Below are 18,116 nucleotides of genomic sequence, written 5' to 3' on the forward strand. Positions count from 1 at the left end.
CTTAAATGCTTGGGTGTGCTTACGCGGAGGTCCGCTTGCCGCGTATATATTGGATAAGCGTTCAATGTGCATCATATTCGATCGTAAAGCAAAGTCTTAGGTTATTCGAAGATTTTATATTTATCCACTATTCAAGATGTCAGACATAGCAGTAAAGAAAGCAGCGAAGAAGCCAGCAAAGCCAGCTGAGCATCCTATATACAACGATATGGTAAAAGCAGCGATTTCTGCCTTGAAGGAACGCAATGGATCGTCCCGTCAAGCCATCGACAAGTACATCAAAGGCAACTACAAGGTCGGGGACAAATGTGGTCATCATCTGAAGCTGGCGCTCAAGAGAATGAGCGAGAAAGGAATCCTTGTACACACCAAGGGTGTTGGTGCTTCTGGATCCTTCAAACTGAACAAGGCCGTTAAAGATGAGAAACCAAAGAAGAAGCCAGCGAAGAAGCCCGTTGCTAAGAAACCTGCTAAGAAACCGGCCGCCAAGAAAGCCAAGAAGCCTAAGTCACCGGCAAAGAAGGCAGCCAAGTCTCCCAAGAAGGCAAAGAAAGCAGCTGCAGAGAAACCAAAGAAAGCAGCCAAGAAGCCTGCTGCTAAAGCCAAGCCAGCTAAGAAGCCAGCAGCTAAAAAACCCGCCAAGAAGACAGCCAAGAAACCCGCGGCAAAGAAGGCAGCCAAATCTCCCAAGAATTAAAGCGTAACATACGCTACTTAACAATCAAACGGCTCTTTTAGGAGCCACCACATGAAATAAAGTCAAAACCAATATGCTATGGCGAGCGCGAAAACGATGCGATTTCCAATACCACAAACATTCGCTTTTACTTTATTTATTTATTCAACGGTGACTAACACAGAGGGGTGGGTTTCAGTAAAATAAGACATTCTAACGACTAAGCTTACATGTTATATGACAGTGCTTCAAAATGCTTTTGCTCTGTAACCTCAAATCCATATTACTCTTGCACATATAGTTAATATACACATTCATTTAACCATAGTTGATAGTTAACTATGATTTATTAAACAGAGCAACAGCATGCCAAATCAACTTGATCGCGAAATTATGTAGTCCCCTGTATATGCATGGGAATAGCCAGGAATTTGCTTTGGGAGGGGCCCAAAACCCATTTTCTGAAGATTGGCAAGTCAAACTTATCACGTGACTTCAACTATGTTTTGGTTTCTACAGCGTGAGGATTGCCCCATCCTGGCTATACCCCTGAATAAGCCATGCACCACCACCACTAACTTCTATCTATATTAAAAGAAGTTAACATTTTCCAGTTCAGGAGGAAGGTATGACTGCTCTACAGGCTCATCATAGTCGGGGTTGTATTTATATCCAGCACCATACCCCAAGTTTTTCATCATCTTCGTCGGCGCATTCCTTATATGTAGAGGTACGGATGGGTGTGGTCCCTCCCATTCTTTCACACACTTCTTTGCATTGTTATATGCTCTGTAGACTTCAATGGATTTAGGAGCTCTGGCTAGGTACACTGCTGCTTGAGCAAGAATAACCTGCAATAAATTAATTTATTTTGAGTGTATAGAGTGCAAGCATTCAAGTGCATTAAACAAAATAATAATCAAATTACACTCGCTCGTAATCAGTGTTTATTACTTACGTCACATTCTGGCATTCCTATGAAATGGCAAGCCTGGTAAGCTGCAACAGTTTGTGTCAAGGCCTCTGGATCTGCCAAACCTATGAAGTAAGTTCATTTAAACTGCTAAACTAGTTACTAAACAGATATTTTGAAATCCTGTTCATTAGTGCCAAGTTTTGCTTTGTAGGTCTAAGGTTTACTGAGGTTTACTGAACTTACTAATTTGTGCAATTTCTAACATAGTTGGTATGCACTCTACTCACTGGAATGGTGTGTTCAACAGTGTTTGGGTTCCCAAAGTCAGGGATAAGTCAAAAAATTCTGATGTTTTTAAAGGTCGGGGAAATGATTTTGATTTTAAGTTTTGCAACTGGTCAACCCAAAAGTTAGGGAATTTCTGTAAGCCTTCACAAAATCGTTTGGAATTCAGTGACAATTATGAAGTTCAACGGAAACTTTTTAAACAAATCAGTTTATAATACTCAAGAGTAGGCTTCCAATAGATTATGATTCTTAGTCACACTTTCTGTGGTCAAACTGTAAGCAGTAAGGTAAGTGTACAGTGTGTTAAGGGAAAAGTCAGGAAATTTTATTTTTCCAAAATAGTGGAAAGCCTGAGTTGCATAATGTCTATAATTAATCTGGGTAGCCACTATTACTGTCCTCACAAAGAGCTGCTGTGTAGAAGACTGCATGTCTATGCTTAAATATTGATTTAGCTTACCAATGTCTTCACTTGCCATCCTCACAAGCCTGCGAGCAACATAAAGGGGATCTTCACCTCCAGCAAGCATCCTTGCCAACCAATACAACGAAGCATTAGCATCACTTCCCCTTATGGATTTGTGCAATGCCGATATGATATTGTAATGTTCTTCTCCTTTCTTGTCGTAAAGTATATGTGTTCTTTGTAGTCCTTCTTTGATGTGAGAAACATTTACTGTTATACAATCTTTATGCAATTTCGTGTCTTCCTTTCCAGTTTCGGCATCAGAAGTCAACCCATTGGTCTGTTTAGTTATATTTTGTTGTGCTTTTGCAATTTGGGATTGCACTGCAAGTTGTAGGCCATTGAGAGCTGCTCTTGCGTCACCATCGCAGAAGTTTACCAATGCAATTATTGCATCCTTTTCTATGACAACCTGTGCTCCACTGTAGAAGTTAACATACAAAGGATTACAATGAAACTTTCAGCATCATACTGAAGTGTAGGAAAATAATCTATTCTTTCCTTTCATTTTAAATTCAAGGGGTTGGAGAAGGTGGTTGGAATTTTTCAAGGAGTTGGTACAGGGTCTCAAGAGTTTTAGAAAGTGAAGTATACTAAATGTAGATGTGAATTCTTAACATGCTGTTATCATCTTTATTGCCAACACCATCACCATCATCATCGACACTACTTACCACCACTAGACATCATTACCACCACTATCATCATTAACACCATCACCATTACCGTTCTCATCATTGTCACTACCACAACTATCATCGTAATAACGATCATTGTACTTACGACCATCATGACTGCCACACCATTATTATCATCATAATATTTTAACAAACCTTCCTTGTTCCAACGTGTCATCACCATTCAAACTTTCATCCTCCATGACACATCCCATACTTTTGACAGCTCTAAGAAGAATCATTTGTAGTGCCTCTGTAGACAGCTTCTCCAGTACTATGACTCTGCATCTACTCAGTAAGGCAGTATTTAGTTGGAAGGAAGGGTTTTCTGTTGTTGCTCCTATTAAAGTGATTGTACCATTTTCAACATGAGGAAGAAAGGTATCCTATTAAGAGAGAAGTTTTAAGAATGAAGGGTTATGTCTACAAGTAGTTTTGTAGTAGAATCAGTAACAGGGACCGTGGAGATGAGGGATCTGGGTGGGCTGTAGCCCCCCCCCCCCCCCCACTTTACCTTTTTCCATCTAAGCCCCTCCCCCCATGGTGGTCTGCAGTTCTTGAGTAAATATTATTGATAATCCTTAGCCAGCTGGAATCTAGAAATGGATTTTTGTTTAAATAGATAAAAATTCTCAAAGCATAGTAGAGAACCAAGTTACTCAAATATGACACCAAGTATGGGGATCGAACCCTAGCAGCATTGGTAAAAGGCGAGCACTGTTAATGCAGCTATACTACCCTTGTAGTTCCTCGTAGTACATCTAAACTTTATAGAATTAAAACTGAGGCAAATTCAAAAGCAAATTTCCTTGTCTTAAAAAAGGAATTAATCTGAAGTGAAAGATGAGCACTCCATTCATCCTAGGGCCAAAAATAGCTGCTTGTCAGTCACCTCTTGTCAGTCACTGCTCACAATGACTGGCCAAATGGACACTTCTCAAGATAAATTGTCTTGAATGCAAGACTAACATGGAAATACAAAAGAAATGCCACCAATTCCATCAGAAAAAGTGTGACTTCTTTTTTCTTCTTCCACATGTTAGCCTAATAATGTAAGATAAATTTGAGTTTTAAAGGAGTTTCCATTAACTTAGCTTGGCCATACCTCATTTGACAGGGGCCATGGAGTATCCTAAAAAGTGGGGATGGGGCTTATATTGAGACTAGTATTGAAAATAAGATTGGAAAATATAAGAAACTAGTATGGGAAAAGGGAAAAAGTATGGTGGAGGGGGGCTGTAGTCCACCTCCTCCACCCCTTCCGCGGACCATGCTTGATTGAAAAATATCCACTTCTGATCAGGCATTTTCTGATAACCGGCTGTTAGTCTTAGCCCTGCATCCTTTCAAAAGAAACATAAATACCTGTTGTGACTTATTGAATCTATGTATTTCATCCATGAACAATATAGTCTTGCGCTTCGACATTTTCTGTTCATTTTTGGCCACTTTAATCACCTCCTTGACTTCATTAATACCACTCGCAGTTGCAGACAGAGTTACAAACCTTGAGTGACCACTTTTCTTGGCATTATTTGCAATAATGTGGGCTAAAGAAGTCTGAAAAAGCATTATATAAAAGTATGTTAAGTCCCATAAAATGGCCATAGCTTCAACCTTTGAAATAGATGTTAGACTAAGGCCTAGGGCAAACATCGAACTTTCCATGCACCGAACTTAATTACATCAAAGAATGCCGTCTCATTATCACCTGATATCCATTGTTTTTAATGAGTTCGGTGCATGGAAAGTTCGACGTTTGCCCTAGGCCTAATACACTTTAGTAGACCCTAATTCCAATGTTTTCTTTTGTGTCCATTTGACTATTACATGTTGACCGGTATTATTTATTTTACGGGTGAAATGCTTTCACTCTATGAGGGTAAGGGCAGAACCTGATAAGGTCACTTGTAAAGGCATCTGAGCTTGGGGCTTTACCCATCTGTATACATCATCTATATCTACATAGCTTTAATAATAACTATTTTAATTATTTATATATTTATGCATTTATGTATACTTATTTTATATTACTTCTAACTTTTATAACTTTTTAACCTATTTTCATATTTATTTAATACTTTATATATTTAGTTTTATTATATTAGGGCATCTTTGAAAATCAATTTTGTGAAAAAGCTTCCCTCAATAAAGGTCGTTATCATTATCATTATCACAGGGGGAGGTTTGATTACTTGTTTTAGTTACCAACTGAAGCTCTCTTGGGGGGGGGGGGGGGGGGGGGGGGAGGGGGGAATCCGATTGCAAAAGAGTAGGGATGCTTGTCCTACATTTTAGGGTTTCAGATCTGGAATTTGGTACCTCGTAGGTTGTCAAAAATCTAAGAGGAACACCAGTATTTACCAGGTTATAAGGTACTGAGATTATAAATTATGATCTTATCTTATCTATCTTATCTTATCTTATCATCTTATTTTTGGTTTGTAAATTGGATGAATTACAGTGGTTCAAACTTTGCAATCTATACTCTTTACTCTTCTTAAATAGACATTTAAAAACTATGACAACAATGTACCCCAAGAATACTGGTATACCGTATGTGAACGATGAGAGACCTAGACCTCCTTTATGAGATAGCGAACATAGTGCATTGTGGTCTAGCTTAGGTACAAACATCATGCCTTATATGGTGTTGTTTGTACCAAATCTAGACCCCAATGCATCTTGTTTATCGAACTCAGAAAAGGCCCACGGGGACTTGTAAAAATGGGAAAATTAGGCTGAAAAACTGGCAACAAACATGGTGTGATAGGGATCCTCACCACATACACATAAGGAAACGTAATCAGAGATTATAGTAGTTTATTTTACCTTGCCACAGCCAGGGGGTCCCCACAGGATCATAGACGGCACCTCATTGGCTTCCAGAAGAGAGCGCAAAAGGCTGCCATTCCCCAAAATCTTTGACTGTCCCACATAATCATGAAGAGAACACGGCCGCATTTTTTCTGCAAGTGGCACAAAGTCATCCATGGCAGATTCCCTTCTCAGCTTACTGGGGGGCTCCGTCAGTGATTTGGGAATGTCAATCACTCTCATTTTCTTGTGAATGGGTAAATTACCTGATAATATGTTTTTGTTTTCCTTAGTTTTTTGAAAAAATGTTGAACTGGAATTTTTTGATTCCAGCTTCGTTCTCTTCCCAGGAGGCGAGGTGTCTGATTTTCCCGCCATATTCGACAAATCTCTTTTCTGAAGTTTTGGAGAACACTTTTCGATAGTTTTCGCCTGTGAATTTGTTTCCAAATCTTTTGATTTCTTTCCTGGGCTGAAAAAGGAAGACTTGCGTACGTCTGCCTTCTTTTGGGTCTCAATTTGAGTTGATATAGTGGCATTTTCACGAGGATCCTTCCCAGACGTTTCTGAGGTCGTCAGACAATCTTCGACATGTTGGTTGATGGACGACATTGGATAAGATTTTGCACAAATGGGACACTCTGCAACGCTCGATTGCGACATGATTTCTCAAGAGCATTGAATAGGAACATATAGATAGCTCTGTACTAAAATCACCTCAAAATTTCTCTATTTTCAGCACAAATATTTAGCCCCAAAATAACTAACCCCATTAACCAAAACATTACCATAGATTAGATCAGCTGAGCCCGCGAATATCTGGTAATGACGTCATTTCCGGTTCTTCTCTGCGTTTTCAAAATGGCGACCACACAGTTCAGAACATATGTTTGGGATCCTGTCTTAATAATTTCTCAAATTATCGCTCTACAGTGTACATATTATCTCTCTTTAGGGTTCTTGGTATACTTAGTTGATTATTGGTCAAGTTCAATGCGATCTCTTGATCAGTTCTTCAATTATAAGGTATTTTTTGGGACGTTTTTGTTTTGTAGATAGTATTGACGAAGGGTGAAAATTTTGTTGCGTATGTTGTTAAAACATTCACTAATTTTGGTTTCTTTTCTAGGAAATAACTACTTCTACGTTAAAAGGAAAGCTTCTTATAACTTCATTTTGCCTTAATTCGTTGGCTGGGTAAGAAATGTTTGAAATATTTACAATTATTCATTACAAATACGACACAGTAATTTCGAACAAAAATAAAATTATTGGTCTTCACAAACAGTAAGCTTATTCCATTCAGTTCAATAAATTAGTTTTATTCTGAATCGTTTTGTATGCTATTAATCGATTATATATATATATATACTGGATCATATGTGAGTCGAGTTTGTTTGATGTGTTGTTCTCTCCTTTGCCACTATATGGTTTTTCTCTCGTTTCTCTAGTTTTTCTCTTAGAGTGTTTTAGAAAATATCCATGCCCAAACCACATAGGAAATTGGAAATTCTGGAGGGGAGGGGGGTCAGAGAAAGAACAAAATTACAGAGTTTCTATGGAAGAAAACTGGAAATTCTTGGGGGTGGGGAGGCCCTTTCACAAATTCCTTCCGTGGTGGGGGTGTGGATATTTTCTGGAACTAAACAGTGTAGTGGTAGTGCACATGGAGTGAACCTCACCGAAGAGTTTTGTATAGGGAGTGATGGTTGTAAATAGAGGTTATCACATGTTAAGAGCTTAATATCATTTTTGTTTACGAGTTTTCATATGGGTAGCATGGGTGGCGTTCTCGTCTTTCACCGCTGTGAGACCAACAGGATGGGTTGCTGGTTCAAACTCTGTGGTCGCCGCATGTGAATTGAGTTTGTTTGATGTTTTGTTCTCTCCTTTGCCAGTAGGGTTTTCTTCTGTTTCTTTGGTTAATTCCTCCCTCCATAAAAATCAACATGTGAGTTGTGGGGTGTGTGCATAGAATATGCAGCAAATTAGTGCGAAAGCACTAGAACGACTAGACACTTAAAAAGAGATATTCATTTTTATATTATTTTATATCGCGAACAAGCGAGTCTGCAAGTGAGTGAGTAATACCATATGGAAAATGGGTGAATAAAAACGATATCAGGCTCTTAACATGAAATAATTTGTTTATTACACATTTAGGATCGATAAAATGACAATATTTCCAGTTTACCGTGAAGTGATATTGTGTCACTTCACTGATATGGTTTTTATTCACTGCTTTATCACATGGATATCGACTCTAAATGTGTAATAAATATTAATATGTCTGATGGAAGAATATCCTTTCACTTTTCATCATCTCTGGTATTATATTATTTTTATTTCAGGGCTATGGCTTTATGGTTCATTGTTAAAAGAGGCAAACAAGTAAGTATTACTTAAAAAGTCTTCTCTGATAACAAAAATAAATTCACAACCTAATGTTAATAATGGTGATGTTGATGATGATAATGGGAGGTTCTTATATAAAGTAATGCGCTTCTAATGTACGACCAGTGAAGGACTTTACAGACTGCATGATAATGATAATGATTTATGAATTTATATAGCGTCTTTTCTATATGAATATGATCAAAGGCGCTTTACATTGAGAAGTGAATGACAGATTGCTTTTATGCAATTTACGAGCATGAGAGATGGTTAGCATAAAGAGTAGGCATTGAGGGTGGTCACTGCCAGGGTTTCTTTACGTCCTCAGTGGTTCTTTTATGTCCCTCCGATATTGGTTAGTAATGATGAGTGTGGAGAGACGGGACCGCCATTTAAAGTGGTCATCCGAGCCACTTGAAAGTCTAACCATTTGCAGACGTAATTACATAGGCAGCACTTTCTCCTCAGTTATTTTAAGATTGATCGTGTCGGGCTATTAAGCTTGTTGGGCTGTTGAGCCTGTTAGGCTCTTGAGTATACTGATCCTGATCCTGTCGAGTCTGTTGGATCCAACACCAACGGATCACTAAACCAAGCCTCATATGTTCAAAACAAAGTCTGTTCTTAGTGATACTTTATTCCTAATTGGTAAATTTACTAATTTTCTAAAGTTTAATTTTGATATCATAAGGTGTAAACAACTCAACCTTGTGATCTATGTTTTGTGTGCCTTCATTTTACCATGACTACCAAAATGCTTCATATTTCCTCATGAGAATAGGAAAACAATTGGTGCTAATTAACTGAAGAAAAGAAAGTGTGCGAGGGATTCTGTTAGTTGATAGCAAGAGAAAATGAACTAAGAGAAGGAATCTCTGGTATTCATGCTTGTAACCATCATAGGCACAGTTTGATAGGGTTTGATGCTATTTTTAGAATCACATTTGCCACTACTGCACATGCTCTTTTCTGTTTACTTATGTTCTTTTGAAAAACAAAAGAAAACATGAGCAAACAGTGTAGAGCATGCGCAGTATGGCCATGCAGAAAAACAAGTGATCAAATAAATCAACTCCTAAATTCCAATTGGAATTACAGTGGATGAATAGATACTCTGTAGACATGCCACTGTTAAATCCCATTTATTTTATTTATTTATTTAAATAAATGCTGCTAAAAATATAATCAAAGATTCTAAAAATTGCATCAAAGTGTGCTCATGATGGGGCACGGGGATTCCTTCTCTTAGTTCGTATTCTCTTGTTGATAGTTAATGTATCATTTTGGAAATGTGCTATCGTCATGAAAACCCTCTTACCACTCTTTTCATTGCTACGCGCTGATCGAGACAACAGTAGCGACAAGGAAATAATCAATGCACTTCTGCCAATCAGATACATTGGTCGGTACCTTTATATTCTCTGATTGGCTGCAGTGTATTGCACTATTTCCCTGTTGCGACTGTTGTCTCAATCAGTGCATAGCAGTGAAAAGAATGGTAAATAAAAGCTTTGACTCCAAAGAATATCATTTGGGACATTTGAAGCTCTAGAATGATGCTTAAGAGAGTTTTGATTGATAAAAATTTGATCTTGACATTCATTCCTAATTTCTGTTTTTTTTATTTATTTTCCTTCCAGTGTTTAGACTTCACTACCACAATATTTGTCATCCATCTACTATTGTGCTGTGTATACTATGGATTCCCTTTGTCTTGGACTTGGTGGATTGTGAACATTGTTTGGGTGGCTTTAATGGCCATTATTGGGGAGTTCGTCTGTATGAGAACTGAACTAAGAGCCATCATGGTGTCTGTTGGATCTGCAAGAAATTCTGTCTGAGATAAATTTATTAAATGCATTTCAAACAATTAATGATAGGCTGCTTAAAGTGGGTTTTTTATGGCTTTTATTACAAGACTGTGAATCTGCTATTTCAACTCCACAATTCTTCGTAATGGATTGCCCAAGAGGTGATATGTATATGAATCATGTCAGGATTACAACGGTTGAGTAGCTATCTGCTTTCATAGTGTAAGGAGGGCTTAAAATAATGGTTGATCAGTTGCCAGTCATTTTTCTTACTCAGATTGGGTCAGAATTTGTGGATCTCAGCAACACATACATCCCTATCAAAACCAGACCAAGTGTCAACGGCATGAGAAATGCCTTGATTGATGTTTGCAAAACCCACTTTGTTGCGACTGGGAATAATTTTGTGTATGATATTAAAACATTATTATCCATGATAAATGAGAAATATGTATAGTGTATAAAGTATAATTATTGTATTAATAAAAAATAGGATAGGAATTGTACACAAAGTTAAATTATGAAGCTCTAAGAAATAGACCTTTTACTGATACGGCAGCTATCTTAAATTATGGGGTTCCCAGTGAGAGCAATCTTAGAAATATTTATAAAGCATAAAGTGACAAAGTTACTTTTCAAATTATTTTACTCCAACGAAGGACTAGCATCTGAAACGTCAGTAAGTTTTTCACCTTTTCATGGTGTCAAATTTACCCTTTTATCATTACTAAATGATATTATTTTATGCTTTGTTGTTTTACATATGCCTCCATGTGTTTTACATATAGCTACATTGGATAACATGAAGTTATATAAAACGACACCCTGACAGTTATGCTGTCTATAAATGTTCCAGTATTTTTCCCTTGGCATCCAATAATCTCTTACTTAAAACAACAGAATTCAAGATGACTGCCGTATCAGTAATCATCATGATGTGAAAACATACCATGAATAAATCTGTTATTTTTATCAAACTGGGTTTACAGGCTGGTGGGATTTTGTAAATAGTCACTTCTGACATTCAGTGAATACCGCTGTGTTGTATGACAATAGACCGTTTTCTCAAGGTTTTGTGCGTATCCAACTTGACAGGCCACAAAACTGAAAAACGCAAATTCAGTAAAACTAAGAAGCCAGTTTTATATTAACGAGGAGAATAATCGATTTTATGAATTCTTATTGGAAAAAAAATTATAGTTATGCATGATAATACTCATGTTCTGGTATCGTGGCCTGTCAAGTTCCTTAAATTTGGATGTGCACGCAACCTTGAGAAAACGGTCTATAGAGTCATTTATTAAAGTGCTACTCTGATGAAAATTGCTCAAACTTGGATTCAGCTGAAACTTCCTAAGAATTCTCTTTAAAGGTCCAATAATCACTGTATGAAGTGTTTTCTCGATATTCAGGACGAAAGTATGATATTTTTACGATTATTTTTTGGAGTCTGTGACATCATAGACTCAACATCAAACTTCACTCCATACCTTGAGTGAACTGGACTTGATATGTAATATTTGCAAAACAGGTAATATATACAGTATGTGTTGTGTATGTGTTGCATATGGTATATGTACTCAAGGCGTAGCGGAGAGTTTATGTATATACAACACGGACATGAATATTGTACATTGCTTAACAAACATCTAGTTAATATTAACTATGGTTTACTGCAACCTTAAAACAAGGCAAACCACAGGCAACCCAAACTTGATCTTTTTCGTCTTTTATAATAAAATGATGGAAAAATTCCAATTCTTTTTGGCTCAAGATGTAAAACTATGGAACGACTTTCTAATGCATATAGCTTTCTTTAAAAAAGATCTTTTTCCTTTCTACGAAGCGTTTCTTGGCGATCATTGGATTTTGGGATCCCTGTGGTACAGTAATGGCCAAAAATCTGACTTTAATTTTTCCTTTAATGAGTTTAAGATGGCATGTGAATGAGCAGAAACATTGCTTATTCCTTTTTTATTATTTATTGAAGAATTATTTTGGGGGAAAAATACATTTAGGTGATTCATAGATGCCATGGGCTTCCTGTGGTAGTGGAGCACGTGTACCCATCATGCTTCAGGGTCTCTTTGACAAGAAGAAACAAGATGGCGAGACGAGTGAAACTTCGAGGCGTTGACAGAAACTTCTACTATTATACGGTAAGAAAGGCTTCAAAACTAGACTAGACTAGACAAACTTTAAGATTAGGTTACGTTCTTGCCCTGTATAAATTCATTTGCGACTTTCCAGAATTTTTCGCTGTTTAAATAAGCATTTAAATCTGAACTCTTGTTTGGTTGCTGCACGTGATAGACTTTCATGGCTAAAGGTTTTGAAACTCTCTTGTTCTGTCCTCAAAAAACACTCTATAACTACTCTATAACCACAAAAAGAATTCAAAGTTAGGTTAGACATAAGTTCTTTTTTTCTTTTTTTTTTCCTGCAAAAATTTGAATATTTGATTTCCTTACAAATTATGTTGGTAAATTTTCCCTATTTTCTCAAAAAATAATAGTTTAAGCATTCAGTCCAATTTTACGGATGATTTGCTTTTATTTCAATACAAAACTTCAGTCATGAAGATTTTTGTGCAGAAGAGTGTGGTTGACAAATTCTCCTTAGTAGGGGTACCCTTAGGACTGTTCATTTTTTTTATCAGGGAGGGTGGGGCAGGCAGTGAAATTTGCTTGGTAACCCACACAAGAAATCTGAGCCAGTGATCCATTGTTGCTTTCAAAAAAGTGACCTCTCCATAATTTTAATGCAATAATGGCCGTCATTTCATTATCATAATGTAAATAATTATTTAAGGTGGCTGACTACTTTTGAACGTTTGATTTGAGCCCATGTGCCCAATGTACCCCCCAATGCACCCACTCAAAAACTGATGAATAATCTTCACAATTTTATTGAAGAACCATACGCGTTTTGAACTTCAAAAGGGCAAAAGCCTCAAATTTTGCTTGGGACTTTTTTTTTTGGTATTTTCCGGAATAACTGGTAATATCCCATGATTTTTCAAAGTTTAAGACAATTCTGTTCATTAGAACAATGTAAAAAATCTTTTTGTTTGTTTTGTGCTCAATTTTTACGATAACTTGCACACCTTAGAACCTGAAAAAAAGTTTTTCCATTGTCTACAATAGTTTATTAAAACAACTTTTATCAGTATTTTATAAATATAGTGCAAGTTACATGTTCGGAGAAAATTACTCATGTTTCTTCCTTAGTTTTGGTCTTAGGATTTTTTTTGCTTGATTTTCGCTATTTTTCTTCCAAAATTGTACAAACGCAGAGTGATTATCTCAAAAACAAGCTCGGGACACCCCACTTTTCTTTGCATTTTCCAAATCAGCATCAAATTTCAGGTTACAGAAGTTTCAGTTTTCAATTTTCTGTTTACTATTTACCAAAGTAGTCAGCCACCTTAAACATTTTACTCCCAGATCAAAAAATAATGATCCCTTGGGCTTTGCTCACCTTGGAGGACCATCATGCTGACACTTTTATTGTTTTTTTAGTTGGCTCATCAAGGATACGAAGGCTAGCTGAATCTATAAGTGGTAGTTTTAGATGTTATTTAGTAAGATTACACAAGTGAAAACGATTTCCTTTGAATTGATTGTGCCATTTGGTTGGTATGTTTTGATATTTTCCTGATATTCACCTGTGTAATTCTACTAAATACTTATTCATCATAGATTGAGTGGATTATGGTTGGTATTTACCAAACTTTTTCTGGTAAATCTTTGCCGATCTTCACTTTTGTCTTTGGTGAATAATCTTTAATATTATATCTATCTACATATAATGCTGTGTTGTATGTAGATTTGTTTTCACCACTTTAAGAATTGGTAAATTTTCTTTCAATTTACTAAATGCTGGTAACTTATGCACATATAATGTCTCCTTTGGACCTGATGACTGGCTGGCTTGGATCAACTCTACTTATTATGATATATATTTGATTGATCATTGATTTCCATTGCCTTTTTTTTCATTTGACTGATATTTATTGATCTTGATTATTTGTCTCCCATTGATTGATTCATTTTCCACTTGATTGATTATTGATGCATATGAAAAAGTTTCTTTCAAAATTTTGTGTATCCTATTCAAAGGACTTTCAAATTTTTTCAGTAGCAAGTGTTTATGCGTTGTCAAGTATTTTGCATTTGAGGTCAGATAATTTTCATTACTTTAAATCCTTCATTTTATTTTTTTCCATCTTTCATTTTGGTTTTCCATTCAGATTTATCAAATTCACAGAATCACAACATTTGGAAAAAAGCTTTTTCCTAGACCATTTCTTTGTTTGATATTGAAACACTTGAACATGTTTACAGTCTGTGCAGTATGCTCTTGCTGTACTAAAAATTTTTCTAAAAAACGGGAAAAATTAAGACTCTTTTTGGCTTTCTATTTGACTCATTGATTTTCTTAGTAGTTTTGCAACCATAGTTAGTGAGAGGATACTGTATACATCATGATGATTGTTATTCTCATTGATGCATTTTATGATACAGTAGAACCCCACTATCTTGTACTTGTCGTGATCATCAAAATCATGACCAATCGGCTGCATTTGATATTTTTCATGTTACTATTGTTACTATACTATTATTTCAATTTCTCCATTGAACATTTTTGATGAGATAGTGTGGTTCTACTTTCTTTGATTACCATATATAATGATGCTTTAATAAAGATTTGCCTGCTGTATTCTGCACTCCTTGTTCACGCCCTTCAACACGGTAGGTCAAGTGCATAATTTACCAGCATTAAGTTTTGTATTTTCCTCCAATGTCCTCTTTTGTCATGCAATTGCTTTTCTCTTACATTACTATACAAAATATGGTAGACTGTATTTTGGTTATCCATTTTTTTAAATTAACCAGAGGATGTTGTTTGGAAGGTGCAATGTCTAAATTACTTTTGTATCACTGTACATACTCAACTGCAAGTGCTTGTAGTGTTTGTACTCATCAGTGGAATTGTTTCTCTAGAAATGGTTCCATTTATTCTTAAAGTGGTGAAATATTAAGTTAGGACTATGAGTGAACACACCAATCATCAGATAGAAGTACTGTGCATAAAATGCCACTTGCATATTGAATGATGTTTTATGGCTACGCCATATCAATCCTGTTTAGAGTTCTTTTCTGTGATAATTTATTATCTAAATTTATTTTTGGCAACCTTTTACACTGTTTGGCTAAAAGCTAAAATCATAAAAACTTGAATGCTTTTTCTTAGAACTAGCCAATAATAATAATTATTGTTACGAAAAATTAATTTATCTCGCAGCTCCAAATTTTTTTCATTTATCAGCTCCAATTTTATCGTTTTTACCCATTTACGTAATGGCCAATGTGGAAAGCCTCAAAATTATTAGCATTTCGATTTTACTCGATAAATTTTACCTGGTTGAAAAAAACCTGATTGCAACAAAAAATACAAACAAGAAATCCAATTATTTGACATCGGTATTCAACAGGGCTTGGTGTGTTCATCTCATAGTCTAACGTAGGTGTTGCTTGAAGTAAAAGTACAACAAGAGATGACAAATGGTATACTAAAAACTTAGTTGGTTTCTGTACTTTCTTTGAAATGATTTATTTGTTAAGATGATTTCAAATTGAAAATGTTATTATAAAAATTAACTCGTATCATTACCACGGCACGGGAATGGATTGGTTATCTAAAGTGATTTGAAAAATTGACTTATCTGATGTTGGAATGAATTCACATTAATGCAAATACCTGGTCGAAAACAATTCATTTAGAAAATTCAATTTGCAAGTACCTTTTTGTAAACAAGGTTAAATTGGAAAATACCTTTTCAAGCCACCTTGAAGTTTATCATATTTATAAACGATTGGTCAGCAAAAAATACCATTTGTCACTCTTGCTGTAATGCAGAATAGGTAGGATTCAGTAAACCATGGTACAGATTTGGAGTGACAGGATAAATTGACTATGATTCCATCCTAAAGCCATACTGTTAGTAACACTGCATGCTGTACCTTGCCATACACCATGGTTGGCTGCAATCCTGCAAAATCTATTTTGTTTCTAGTACTGGTAAGGTTCACGTTAGACATGGAACTTTTCATTGATCAAATATTCAATGTATCGGGGGTGTATAACATCAGTCATCCAAATTGGAGACATGATAATTTTCATAAAGCTATGTTCAAGCTAGCCTCTAATCAGTTTGAGGCAGCTTTTTTCAATCTGATCAGTAGATGAAAAGTTCCATGTCTTAACTGGGTCCAATTAATGCTGTATATATGAGGCATAAAACTGGTGTTGACAATAATTAAACATCCAATAAATTCTAAATTTCTCCAATTATCTCACCTAAGACCATCACTTATTCGCATTGGCAATAATTTCATTTTGGCACTACAATTGTATTTCATTTTGGCACTACAATTGTATTTCGGAATCTTTTTGGCAAAGTACAACACCAGTTTTATGCCTTTTTCAGTATCCAGTACAAGTCTTTTACTCAAGCAACACCTACGTCTTTAGAATCCCAATCAAAAGGTCTGTCCCTGAGGTCATTAGTTCATCCTATTCCAAACCCTTAAGGGTGGCCCTTAACACTTTTGTTGAGGGCCACTTTTCCTTAAGGGGAGGGTAGGTTTGAACTTTTGATCTCGGGGACCTTCGTCTAATTACCCTAGGGGCAAAAAAAAGTACAAAAAGACTTAGTATATATTTTTTCAAAATTTATGGCTTTTTTTCACATTTTTTTATTTTTTTAATATTTTTTTTGGCCAATTTGAATTTTTTTTATTTTTTTATTGCCAATTTGATTTTTTTTTATTAAAGCCAATTTCTGATTTTCTTTGCCAATTTGGGGTTCAATTCTGGTTAACTTACCTTTATCCTGACTTGTGGGCTGCTGTGTTCTTGCTTGACTTGTCCAACTTTTCCTTGAGATTTGACCTTACCTGGGATTTGAACCACTTACCTTGGTATTGCCACTTGCCTTGAAGTCTCTCTTGCTGTCCTGTATACTGTTAGTGAGTTTGTTGAAGGGTTAGGTATCAATGTACCTTAAGTCACATAGCTCTGTAATAGCCTGAATAAATTATCCAATTAAAATTCTTCTGAATAATTAATGTCTTGTTTATTGTCTGAACCAAACAATAGGGGTATTAAGGATGACAAAGGCAGGGGATTAGATGGGTGGGGTAGAGGTGCAAAGGTAGCCGAGGGGTAAAGGTGGTAAAGTGAGTAAGAGGTTCAAGAGGGTGTGGCAAAAAAGCTGAATGGTAAAGGTGGTAAAGCAACAAAGAGGTGCAAGAGGAAGGAAGTGGAGCAGTGAGGCTAAGGTTGCTAATGAACCTGCTGAATTTTTTTAAAAGTTTTTGTGCGGGAAAAAATTCTGTTCCATGAGGTAGATCACGTGACATGGAGGCTGAAAATTTTCTAAGTTTTTTGGCGGGAAAAAAACGAAAATTTGAAAAGGGGTGGACCACGAAGTAAACAAACGATAAATATTTTAAAACTCATTTATTATACATCGCTAAAACCAATACATGTAAAACACGTAATATTGAATCCGAAAAAATAAATGAAAAATATTTTTTAAAGTGATATTTTGTGTAACCTGCTTGCATAACCACTACAAACACGTCGATTGAACGTGGGCCTCCCTAGTCCTTGTCAGCAGCATTGCAAACGCCTTTTCCATTTTTGATTTTGCTCTGGTTGACGTCCATGATTCGGTTGTCTAACAAAAAATAAATAGATAAATGAATAAAGAGATAGAGAAATAACTTGAGAAAGGATAAGTTAAAAGGAAGAAAAACGTATAATCTTGTGGGTATTGATGTAGGTAGCGTTGAACTCGGCTTCAAATTTAAGAATAAAAGATAAATGTTTTTTTAATATATGAATCTAGGAAATAAATAGAAGAAGAAAAAGACGGAATTGCTCCTCCAAAATGTCGGGTTTGATAACTAAAACATTTCTCTCTACGGATTATTGACGAGGTACTTCTAGGTACGACTAGATATATTAATACAATAGGTTTCTAAACCGTTCTAAAGATAAG

The 18,116-nt window shown here is 36.0% G+C and overlaps 3 protein-coding genes across 3 annotated transcripts; 2 read left to right on the forward strand and 1 right to left on the reverse strand.

The window, feature by feature from the left end:
• Positions 1 to 93: 93 nt before the first annotated feature.
• On the forward strand, positions 94 to 1,289 carry LOC116292567 (uncharacterized). Its single transcript, XM_031699911.2, has one exon. It carries the CDS (start codon positions 137 to 139, stop codon positions 695 to 697), a length of 561 nt encoding a protein of 186 aa, XP_031555771.1. The 5' UTR covers positions 94 to 136; the 3' UTR covers positions 698 to 1,289.
• Positions 818 to 6,617, reverse strand: LOC116292566 (ATPase WRNIP1). The gene is made up of 6 exons (XM_031699910.2): positions 5,856 to 6,617; positions 4,389 to 4,583; positions 3,180 to 3,409; positions 2,341 to 2,768; positions 1,635 to 1,714; positions 818 to 1,527 (listed from the first exon to the last, which is right to left on the reverse strand). The coding sequence occupies exons 1-6, from the start codon at positions 6,501 to 6,503 to the stop codon at positions 1,267 to 1,269; spliced, it is 1,842 nt and encodes a 613-aa protein (XP_031555770.1). The 5' UTR covers positions 6,504 to 6,617; the 3' UTR covers positions 818 to 1,266.
• Positions 6,618 to 6,689: 72 nt separating this feature from the next.
• Positions 6,690 to 11,022, forward strand: LOC116292569 (protein SYS1 homolog). The gene is made up of 4 exons (XM_031699913.1): positions 6,690 to 6,866; positions 6,970 to 7,037; positions 8,192 to 8,231; positions 9,875 to 11,022. The coding sequence occupies exons 1-4, from the start codon at positions 6,702 to 6,704 to the stop codon at positions 10,073 to 10,075; spliced, it is 474 nt and encodes a 157-aa protein (XP_031555773.1). The 5' UTR covers positions 6,690 to 6,701; the 3' UTR covers positions 10,076 to 11,022.
• The last annotated feature ends 7,094 nt before the right edge of the window (positions 11,023 to 18,116 follow it).

This window comes from Actinia tenebrosa, unplaced genomic scaffold (assembly GCF_029948245.1).
Source record: "Actinia tenebrosa isolate PJP-AT-01 unplaced genomic scaffold, QUT_ActTen_1.0 PGA_scaffold2__45_contigs__length_23673736, whole genome shotgun sequence".
NCBI lineage: Eukaryota > Metazoa > Cnidaria > Anthozoa > Actiniaria > Actiniidae > Actinia > Actinia tenebrosa.

Coding starts and splice junctions, on each gene's coding strand:
- LOC116292567 (XM_031699911.2), top strand. CDS start 137: ATGTCAGACATAGCAGTAAAGAAAGCAGCGAAGAAGCCAGCAAAGCCA.
- LOC116292566 (XM_031699910.2), bottom strand. CDS start 6,503: ATGTCGCAATCGAGCGTTGCAGAGTGTCCCATTTGTGCAAAATCTTAT. Junction 4,584..5,855: donor GACCCCCTGGCTGTGGCAAG/GTAAAATAAACT, acceptor ATGCTTTTTCAG/ACTTCTTTAGCCCACATTAT. Junction 2,769..3,179: donor GACACGTTGGAACAAGGAAG/GTTTGTTAAAAT, acceptor TAACTTCTACAG/TGGAGCACAGGTTGTCATAG.
- LOC116292569 (XM_031699913.1), top strand. CDS start 6,702: ATGGCGACCACACAGTTCAGAACATATGTTTGGGATCCTGTCTTAATA. Junction 6,867..6,969: donor ATCAGTTCTTCAATTATAAG/GTATTTTTTGGG, acceptor TTTCTTTTCTAG/GAAATAACTACTTCTACGTT. Junction 8,232..9,874: donor TTGTTAAAAGAGGCAAACAA/GTAAGTATTACT, acceptor TTTTCCTTCCAG/TGTTTAGACTTCACTACCAC.